Raw genomic sequence first — 10,631 nt, 5'->3', positions numbered from 1 at the left:
TGAAGACAAAAGGAGAAAAAATCTGCTGCTTATCTTTATTCATTAATTTCTGTTCCTTTTATTATTTGAGACAGAGATTGATCACTTTATGCCTTTATTTTATCTGCATTCGAGTCCGAACTCGTGGGCAGTGTTTGTGCTGTTGCTCACTTGTGGTCGTGGAACAGATAGGGCTCGGGTGGCCTGGATGCACGTAGGCACGGCAGTAACACTAACACCCTGGCGCGGTATAGACGTTCAGATAAAATCTACTCGTTTTTCGTCAAGTTTGTAATTTCCTGCGGTTATTCGTGCATTTCGTACGTCTTAAAGGTAAATTATTTTTTTTAAATAAATATAGATAAATGAATTGCTAATAACTGCCTCTTATGTTGGGAAAAATATAGTGCCACTTCTTGTGGTGTCGCTTTCCGAGTGTTTGGTAGTGGGCGATAAAGTGTTGGTGTAATGTAAGTTCAGCGGTCAAGCTGCTGTTTCCTTTGCGATCTGTTGCCCCGCCTTCCGATTGGTGCTACTTACCAAATCATATGCGTACGGCTCGATGTGGAGAATCTTTCCTGCCAGGGTTGGTGGTCGTCATGAAAGTTTAATACTCACGTTAGCAGGTCAGGGATCATTTGAGACCAACATACTTACATACCCCTTGCGCTGATGCGAATCTGGCCAAATATAATCATTTTTTTCCTGTTGATACCGATATACTGACTGTTCATTTATAATAATGCAGCAGGTTCAAGATCACCCGGTGGAATTTACAGTCAAGAATCGACAGAGAAAATGGCCAGAATATTTCAGTAGTAACATATAAATTTCCCGCTATCTCAACAGGAAATTTCGTTTCAAAAAAGAAAGAAAAATTCTTTAGAGTGTGTGTCGTCATTGCCACGAATCCAGTACTAAATGCCACAAACAAAATGAACAAGAAAAATCCATTTCCAGAAAGAAAAAACTATAGATGAAAAATCTCAGGAAATAAGTGACAAAGTGGTCCATATAGAAAAGTGACAAAGTCTATATAGTTCACGGAATAGGAAATAGGAAAAGGAAAGTTCATGGGTTGGTGACGCTGATGCGTTTGGTGTGGAGTGGTGGTGCGTGCTGAGGACTGCGGCACTGGCCAGGCCATGGGCCCATGGCCATCCAACCACACCCACGAGCACGGGGATATCCAGCCAAAATAACCCCCCAAAACGCCACCGATTCCACTACCTCCCAAACTCGCGAGTCGAGGTTGCAACCCCCCGGCACAGGAGGTGGACGCGCCCACCACCGCCCACCATGGCCATGGCGACAGCCCTCCGCAAGCTCTCCGCCAACGCGCTCCGCCGCCAGCCGCTCTCCCGCATCACGCCGCTCTACTACATGGTACGCCGCCGCCCGCTTCTTGTTTCGTTTTCGTGGCACGGCAGTCCTCTGTTCTTATCTCCTACGCACCCATCGAAAGAAAGAAAGATTCATGCCGCGGTGCCGATTCGTTTCTCTGATTTGGTTTGGCCTTTTGGCGTGCGCAGGCGTCCCTGCCGGCGACGGAGGAGAGATCCGGAGTCACCGTATGTTCTGATTACTCTGTCCTGAATCGTTGGTATGTCCATTGCCCGTGTCAGTCGCTTGCATATATTCATCACGTGTTCTTGGCGTCGTGTGCAGTGGACAAAGCAGCTGAACGCGCCGCTCGAAGAGGTCGACCCCGAGGTTGCTGACATCATCGAGCTCGAGAAGGCCCGCCAATGGAAGGTCTCTGTTTCCTTCAGTCATCTTTTCTAGACCTACTTCTTCAGTCATATGCAGTCGTTGCAATGTTGGATTATATTATATTCTTTGTTCTCATTGAATTGTGTCTGTGTCAAAATGTTTGATGCAGGGGCTGGAGCTCATCCCGTCGGAGAATTTCACGTCGGTGTCAGTGATGCAGGCGGTGGGTTCTGTCATGACCAACAAGTACAGCGAGGGGTACCCCGGCGCAAGATACTACGGTGGGAATGAGTAAGGCCCTGTTCTATCAGTTGTCATTGTTGGGATTGTTTCAGTGGAAACACGCATGTTTGCAAGAGAAATTGAATTGCCGTCTGCGTGAATTCATGGATAATCTGAATTGGTTGTTGTTCTGGTTTTTCTTGGTTGCAGATACATTGATATGGCCGAATCCTTGTGTCAGAAACGTGCTTTGGAGGCTTTCCGCTTGGACCCAGCGAAGTGGGGAGGTAAAATCTTGTACAGTCTTGTTCAAAACTATTGCACAAAAGAGGCCAATATCTATTATGTTGCCTCATCATATTTGCCTCTTTTATGAAATAGTCTTGTACAAATTTTCTCTTTGAATTCAAGCCTTTATATTGCACTAAAGCATGCAGGTTTGGGTGATGCAAATTAGAGAAGTTGGTGGAAACAATCTGTTCTACTAATAAACTATATTAAGAGAATGCCTAATGGTTTGATACAATTTAGAAATGCTATAAAGTTTTGCAAGGTGTTCAGAGTGCATGGGATTAGTTATAAGGAATTCATCTTCTGTATATGTTGTCATTGCTCATAATAACCAATGTTTACCTCTGCAGTGAATGTGCAACCTCTATCGGGTTCACCTGCCAACTTCCATGTATACACCGCCCTATTGAAGCCACATGAAAGGATCATGGCTTTGGATCTTCCTCACGGTGGACATCTTTCTCATGGTTACCAGGTACATGGATCTGGATTTTACTTTTATCTCCTTACTGTTTTTATTTAGAGGTAGCATACAAGCATGAATGTGTCCTTTGTTGCTTGTTTTCCTTGCTAGCCCTGCAGATGGTTTAATCTTTATGGTTGTTCCATTCTTGCATTGGAAGTTGCTATGCAAGCTACGTGCTACCTTCGCACATGATTACATAATGCGTATATATAGTTTCCCATAATTCTTAGAAACGTTCATGTATGCTACTGAAACTCCTGTTGCTCAAAGGTTCTACTTAACGTTTGCAGACTGATACTAAGAAGATTTCGGCAACTTCGATATTCTTTGAGACAATGCCCTACAGACTGGATGAAAGCACTGGCTTCATTGATTATGATCAGGTACTTTCCCTCCTTATTTTATATACTTTATATCATCAGCTTATTCAGATAGCTTTGTCACTTTTATAGATGGCAGTAATGTGTTATTTCTTTTTTCATTTTTAGCCAAACAAGTTTCTTATCTAGGATATACTTATTTCGTCATTTCTCTTTCGATGGTAAAATTATTTAAACTTGAATCACCCTGACACCTTATCTGCTCCTACCTATGTGCAGTTGGAGAAAAGCGCTGTTCTTTTCAGGCCAAAGTTGATCATAGCTGGTGCAAGTGCATATGCTCGCCTATATGATTATGACCGTATGAGGAAGGCAAGTTTCTTCTTTAACAATGAAAATTGAACCGTTTTATTTTGTAATCAACCAAATAATTCCATCATGTTTTGTGATTGACAGATATGCAACAAGCAGAAAGCAATACTTCTAGCAGACATGGCACATATCAGTGGGCTTGTTGCAGCTGGCGTCATTCCATCTCCTTTTGATTATGCAGATGTAGTGACTACCACTACTCACAAGTCACTCCGTGGGCCACGTGGAGCCATGATCTTTTACAGGAAGGGAGTGAAAGAAATAAATAAGCAGGGAAAAGAGGTATGACTGGAGGAAAATAATAGACTATAGTAGCATAGGATGTTGAAGATTTTCTTCTAATGAGTTCATGCTGTAGTACATAAGAAAAAGGAAGGACTAAGGTATATCACTATGCAGGTTATGTATGATTTTGAGGACAAGATCAACGCTGCCGTCTTTCCAGGTCTGCAAGGCGGGCCTCATAACCATACCATTACTGGCTTGGCTGTTGCGCTTAAGCAGGTTTGTGCCAGTTATGCTGTTTCATATTATCTTGAATTCATATTGTTTTCCTTTGTCTAAGGCTCTCAGTGGTTGATTATATTTCAGGCAACTACCCCAGAGTACCGAGCTTATCAAGAGCAGGTTATCAGTAACTCTGCTAAATTTGCACAGGTATGCTTACTTAATATGATGATTAGCTTGCTTACTGTTTGTATTAGTAGCAGCTTTTAGGAAATCCTAGTAGATTATGTATACAGTATGTTTTATTGTGTCCTTTATTTCAAAGCACTTTGCTGGCTTAGCTACGTTAGATAATATTATTTACAGTGATGTTATCTTTCATCTACATCACCCCAGATGCTATGAAACAAAAATATCTAGTTCTTCAGCATTGTTAATTGTGCTTTGAATCACTAATTGCTGGGAATATTTTTATCCAGAGCTTGGTAGCAAAAGGATACGAGCTTGTCTCTGGTGGGACTGATAACCATTTGGTCCTCGTTAATCTCAAGAATAAGGTAAGAGAGAAATGTGTTTCAAATTGCATGTTTTATCAGTTTGGAATTAGGTATATCAATTCTAATGGTAATGATCAATAAACCTTTGGGATGTTTATTTGATGTTATTATTAGGGAAATATATTGGTTGATGTTCAGTTGTTTCCAATTCTGATGCCATGTCTGAACGATGGTGATCTTTTCCAATGTTACGTATAGGGGATAGATGGCTCAAGGGTGGAGAAGGTTTTAGAATGTGTGCATATTGCAGCAAACAAGAACACTGTTCCTGGCGATGTTTCAGCTATGGTACCAGGAGGCATCAGGATGGGTAAATATGTGGCCGTAGATTGTTTGTTTTCAATTTATTTTAAAATTAAGTTCGGAAATTCTTAATACCAGCTCTCCATCATGCAGGAACCCCAGCTCTTACATCCAGAGGATTTGTGGAGGAAGATTTTGCTAAGGTTGCTGACTTCTTTGATGCAGCAGTGAACTTGGCTGTGAAGATTAAGGCTGCAACGACAGGTCACTCAAAGTCCTAGTTTGTTTCCTAAAGAAGTGTTAGATATATTTGTATTTATTGAGGTGTCTAGTTCACTAGTGGGATAACCTGATATATATATTTTGTTTTTAACTCTTGCCATATAGGTGGAACAAAGCTGAAGGACTTTGTTACCACTTTGCAATCTGATAGCATCCAAGCTGAGATTGCAAAGCTTCGCCATGATGTGGAGGAATATGCAAAACAGTTCCCAACAATTGGATTTGAGAAAGAGACCATGAAATACAAGAACTAAGATCTGAATGGTAAGGTATGCTCCATCTTTATCCAGTCGTTTTTTTTAAAAAAAAAAACCTATGCAGTAACTCAGTTGTAGTAGGGACTAGGGAGTACCGGAACAGTAATGCAGTTGTTTAAAGAAGAACTAAAATCTGAATCTTGTGTCCTTTCCTCTTGATCGCCTTTGCAGAAGATGAGAAGAATAATGAATGCAATCACTCAACAAATTATCTTTTTTTTCCTAGCAGCAAGAAAAGATGTCGAGGCAATTATTGGGGGTGTTTAAGTGGGCATGATCATGTAAACATAAACCCAAGCCCCATCCCCAAGGTGGAAGTAGAATGGCATCTTATCTTAAGAGAGAGATTGGCAATTTACAGCATGTGGAACTTGTGTCGATAGCCCATACTGTAGACACCTACTACTGCAAGACCCTATACTGATGCTCTCTGAATAATATGTGTGCTTGCGGTGTTGTCATTTGCCTTGTATCATTGTAAGTAAGCCTTAGCCAGAGAAGTATTTTACATTACATCCAAAAGGCCACGGGATACTTGAGCATAGACTCAGTAGCTTCTTCTGGCACCCTGTAGTTCTGAATTCGGCGGCTGTAGCCCGTCGTCAGGTCTCCATTCTTGTCATACTTGAGAAACAAGGTCGTCACTCGTGCTGACAGATACCGGCGTTGCAGAGGCTGTTGTTCTCCTTCCTCCTCGTACTTACAGACGCACTGCACGGGGCAGAATCGGCTCCCGCCTCCCATGTCGACGAGCGTGGCGGCACCTACAGGCCACTCGTCAGGCTCTTCGGCGAACAGGTTCTCCTTGCCCACTTGCCGGGACACGCATTGCCGCCCTGCCGTCGCCGCCTGGCGCCGGCGCAGATGTGGCGGATATCCGGGTACCTCGAGATCCCGACACAGGCGTTCAGCTCGGGATCGAAGTGCCCGCGGCCAAAGAAAGGGAGGATCCAGTCACCATGTCGCTCCCAACCAAACATGGTGCTAAAGGTGAGGGTGCAGTCGCTTTTGCCGTCCACGACGCTGACGAAGGTGTACCCATCCGGGTGCACGGTGGGTCAGGGAGCTTGTGCCACGAACGGCCGGCCCAGCCGCCCAGCACTTGCCGCCGGGTTCATCAGGTTCAGGAAGAGGGGCCTGGTCGAGCAGCTCGAAGGAGTCAGTGGACGCCCTGTTCCCGGTCGAGATGTAGATGAGGTGGACGGGATCGGCGCTGGGCCGAGGGCCGAAGATGATGCCCCGAGGGCCGCGAGCGGACGTCGAAGACGGGAACGAGGCTCTCGGGCAAGAGATGGGTGTCGCCGCCGCGGTCGTCGTCGTCGTCGTCGTCGTCGTACGGACCCTCGACGTGCATGGCCATGATCATGGTGTCGAAGGCGGCCGCGAAGCACGAGGGCGCCCCGCGCGGCGCACCCAGGCGGACGACAGCCGGTGGCGGAGGCTGCTCGGTGCGATCGATTTGTGATTGTAGCATTGTCTTCCCCTGATGGCTGATCAACTTCGTCATCGGCCGTAAGATCTGCCTTGCGGATGCTGTAACTCCGAGTCCAAATCGAGGGCAAAAACCAAAAAAAAAAACTTAAAAGCTTCAAGGTCCATCAGGCGGCAACCTACACAACTGACCATCAAACGGGACAACCTCTGTTGTAGGGCCGGGGGCACTTTGGTTGTCATGTTTTGTTTGCCTCTATAGTTGCACTTTGGCTGTATAGCATGAGCAAGAACGAATATCTGGAATTGTATTAGCGGTGTTATAAATTAATTCTTGTTTTTTTTTAAACGCAAGTAGGCAGCAATACTCCGTCATTGTTCAAAAAACAAAATAAGAAAGCTAGTTCAACAACAAACCCATTGTCTTATTTAGTTGAAACAAGGTTAAAATGCCGCGATCCCTCTTAGGGCTAGAATATACCAAGTTAACTTTAGAGAAAGAAAACGAAGGTCCTTTAATTGGAGTGAGAGATTAAACTTTACAGCATTTTATTTGGGTAAAATAGGTGTTTTGGTCCCTCAACTTTGCCCCAAGGGTCAAATTGGTCCCTCAACTTTCAGATCAGCTAATGCCAATTTAGTCCTTCAAATCTCGTTTTTTTAAGTCAAACTCGTCTTCATATTTATGTGATGCTTCATGCTGGTATGAAACTAATGCAAAAGGTCTTTTCTACCCTTGGCTCTTTCTTCCCTCCTCAATTTCCTTGAGGACCTACAGTACAGCGAGGCGAGCTCGAGTACGTTTGAAGCTCCGTCATCAGGTTTGAGATATAGTAGAGACGTAACAACACTATTGCAGCGTTATGGATGCCATGTCAGTCAGACGTGGCTTCATTCTATTTAGCACTAGCACACCTTTGCCATGTCTCGAGACCTGCTTTGTTGCAACAAGTCTGTCCGTTCCCTTGGGTACAACTTGGCCAGAGCCCATCGGTCATATCAAAATACACATGGATGAACACATCAGCCATGATGGTACGAGGCATGCTGAACACTCTGCGATTTGCAGTGATAAAAGTAAAACAAAAGGAGAAAAGAGCCTTAGGAATTGTGAGGATTTCAGACCTGAGCTACTAGCTTGTGAAGAGAGGAAGTCTACTGACTGGCAACAACAATTGGATGACCAGTAAGGGCTGGTGGCGCTACTCCGGAAAATGGTGCCCAGCCACTATAGCGCGAGCACGGACTAGTCGAAGCCCCGCGTGGAGGCAGGCAGAAGGAGGAGGCGAGCGGAGCTGCCAACAAGAGCATAAGGAGCATCGTCGTTGGCTCACCGTTCAGAAGTACTGGTCCTGGCGATACTGCAGCTTCTTGTGGAAATTGACGAGGGGAACGAGTCGAGGGTAAAAAAGATTTTTCTTACAGTATAAGGATTAATTTGAATAAAAATGAAAGTTGAGCGACTAGATTGGTCGACCTAAAAGTTGAGGGATGAACTTGAACTTTATAGGGATCAATATAGCTATTTTGCCTTTTTTTGCATTAAGGGGATTATGCTATAAACTATAAAGCATGAAAAATGTTTAAATAAAGCATCATGAATCTTAAAAAGGCACATTGATCTAGATAGAGATAAGAGGGGGGAAAACAAATAGGCTAATCGCGCTATTCATGCAGGCACCTTGTCCTGACTAGTTTATTTTCAACTTGATGTGAAATATTCAAGCTCGCACACTCCAAATGTTCATATGCTCCATTTCTAAAGATAGTCTCTATCCCTAAATTAAACTGATGAGAGGGAGCGATTGGCGGGCGATGGTCCCACCATTTCTTCCCCGCCTCCAACCTCTTTAACGGTCACAACGATTTCTCTCTTCCCGCCACTTTCTCTTCGCCTCTCCCTCTCCCTCTGATCCACGCATACACAGGCCCGCTCTCCCCCTCCCCTCGCAATTCTCCCATCCGCCGTGACCGGAGCTCCGCCACCACGGCCTCCGGCAAGAAGCAGATGAGAGACAGCGACGGAGAGGGCGCCGGCGGCGGCGTCTCGCGCTCGCACCCGTCGAACCTCCCGCTGCCGGCGCCGCACTCCGACCCGAACCTCCAGTTCTCGGGGGTTACGGACGATGAGATGTCGAACCGGAACAGCAGCTCCTCCGCCACCGGCGGCGCCAGCCCCGGGTACTACTCCGACTACCCGTCCAGCTTCAGTGGCGAGTGCTCGCCGTACAACATGTCCCCCTGGAACCAGACCATGGCGTCCCCCTGGTCGCACCACAGCGAGGCCTCCGCCGCCGGCCTCGGCGGCCCGCCCACCATGGCGCCCGGGACGAGCCTCATCGGCTCGCTGGTGAGGGAGGAGGGCCACATCTACTCGCTCGCTGCCAAGGGCGACACGCTCTACACCGGCTCGGACAGCAAGAACATCCGCGTCTGGCGCAAGCAGAAGGACTCTGGGGGGTTCAAGTCCTCGAGCGGCCTCGTGAAGGCCATCGTCATCTCCGGCGAGCGCATCTTCACCGGGCACCAGGACGGCAAGATCCGGGTGTGGAAGGTGTCGCCCAAGAACGGCCTGCACAAGCGCGTGGGCAGCCTGCCCCGGCTGCGCGACTTCCTGCGCGGCTCGCTGAACCCGTCCAACTACGTGGAGGTGCGCAAGAACCGGACGGCGCTGTGGATCCGGCACAGCGACGCCGTGTCGTGCCTGAGCCCAACGGAGCCGGCGCAGGGCCTGCTCTACTCGGGCTCCTGGGACCGAACCTTCAAGGTGTGGCGCATCAACGACTCCAAGTGCCTCGAGTCCGTGGTGGCGCACGATGACAACGTCAACGCCGTCGTGGCGGCGTTCGACGGGCTCGTGTTCACGGGCTCGGCGGACGGCACGGTCAAGGTGTGGCGGCGGGAGTTGCAGGGGAAGAGCACCAAGCACTCGGCCGTGCAGACGCTGCTCAAGCAGGAACACGCCGTGAACGCGCTCGCCGTCAGCGCCGTCGCGCCGGTGCTCTACTGCGGATCCTCCGACGGGCTCGTCAACTTCTGGGAGGGCGACCGCCACCTCGTCCACGGCGGCGTGCTCCGCGGCCACAAGAAGGCCGTGTTCTGCCTCGCCGCCGCCGGCGCGCTCCTGCTCAGCGGCTCCGCCGACAACACCATCTTCGTGTGGCGGCGCGACGGCGGCATGCATTCCTGCCTCTCGGTGCTCACGGGTCACACCGAGCCCATCAGGTGCATCGCCGTCGTCGAGGACAACGGCGACAGCAGCGAATCCAACGCCGGCGGCGGCGGCGCGGCCGGAGGGGGCTCGGCGTCGCGGTGGATAGTGTACAGCGGCAGCCTCGACAAGTCGATCAAGGTGTGGCGCGTGACCGACGAGCCGGCGCCGGACGCGCTGCTCCTGGGCCCCGGCGCCGGCGACGGGCCCCAGATGTTCGACCGGTATCCCGGCGATGCCACGTTCGGGGCCAGCGCCTCGACGACGTCGTTCCGCTAAGACGTATCACTTGGCCAGAATGCCATCTTGCATTGGTGGAGGGATTACCAGAACAACATGCTGGATCGATACACATACGTCCTCAATATATACTGATGGGAATAGCTGAAAATGGAAGGTATGGCAATTACTGCTAGCTTGTGCTGGGCACGAGCTGGTGGGTTTGGCACTTTTTTGTGACAAGAAGGGATGGTGAATTTAGTTAGGTACTGTTTGCTTTTCTTGCAACTTTGCATCGCTAATTAAGGTGAATTTTGATACAGTACATGCTTATCTGTCTGTGCTAGCTGAAAATGAATTGGTTTTGTGCTAAAGGATGTATTCAATGAATGTCTCAATTCTAACTTCCAGTGATTTTATTTTTTTCTCTCTTGAAATGAAATATCATTTGGCAGTGTGCCCCTTCTCTTATCTGAGCGTGTTTCCTACAGTTCAGTGTGTCTCTTATTTCTCCTCGTCGATCTCAACCTCTTCGAATTCGCGGTGGCGGTGGAGGTAAAATTGGGCCGCCGCCCACCTGCTCCTCCTATTTCTCCAGGAGCTCGGCTGCGGGCCCTCCTC

At 48.0% G+C, this 10,631-nt stretch overlaps 2 protein-coding genes across 7 annotated transcripts; both read left to right on the top strand.

The window, feature by feature from the left end:
* The first annotated feature begins 1,187 nt into the window (after positions 1–1,187).
* LOC101758360 (serine hydroxymethyltransferase, mitochondrial) lies at positions 1,188–5,773 on the top strand. 6 transcript variants are annotated; one of them, XM_014804551.2, is made up of 16 exons: positions 1,188–1,365; positions 1,512–1,550; positions 1,648–1,734; positions 1,862–1,983; positions 2,125–2,201; positions 2,556–2,680; positions 2,962–3,054; positions 3,271–3,363; positions 3,448–3,645; positions 3,763–3,867; positions 3,955–4,020; positions 4,290–4,367; positions 4,566–4,677; positions 4,764–4,874; positions 4,998–5,156; positions 5,376–5,773. In XM_014804551.2, the coding sequence occupies exons 1-15, from the start codon at positions 1,279–1,281 to the stop codon at positions 5,144–5,146; spliced, it is 1,542 nt and encodes a 513-aa protein (XP_014660037.1). In that variant the 5' UTR covers positions 1,188–1,278; the 3' UTR covers positions 5,147–5,156; positions 5,376–5,773. The 6 variants fall into 6 exon arrangements, with proteins under 6 accessions (XP_014660037.1, XP_012698284.1, XP_012698283.1 ...); XM_012842830.3 differs by having other exon boundaries at positions 5,321–5,773; XM_012842829.3 differs by having other exon boundaries at positions 4,998–5,161; positions 5,379–5,773.
* A 2,815-nt stretch (positions 5,774–8,588) lies between these two features.
* LOC101757551 (protein JINGUBANG) lies at positions 8,589–10,151 on the top strand. Its single transcript, XM_004981779.3, has one exon. It carries the CDS (start codon positions 8,589–8,591, stop codon positions 10,068–10,070), a length of 1,482 nt encoding a protein of 493 aa, XP_004981836.1. The 3' UTR covers positions 10,071–10,151.
* Positions 10,152–10,631: the final 480 nt, after the last annotated feature.

Source organism: Setaria italica, chromosome IX, assembly GCF_000263155.2.
Source record: "Setaria italica strain Yugu1 chromosome IX, Setaria_italica_v2.0, whole genome shotgun sequence".
NCBI lineage: Eukaryota > Viridiplantae > Streptophyta > Magnoliopsida > Poales > Poaceae > Setaria > Setaria italica.
Note: the sequence above shows the minus strand (reverse complement) of the source record. Positions and strands in the feature narration are given on the sequence as shown.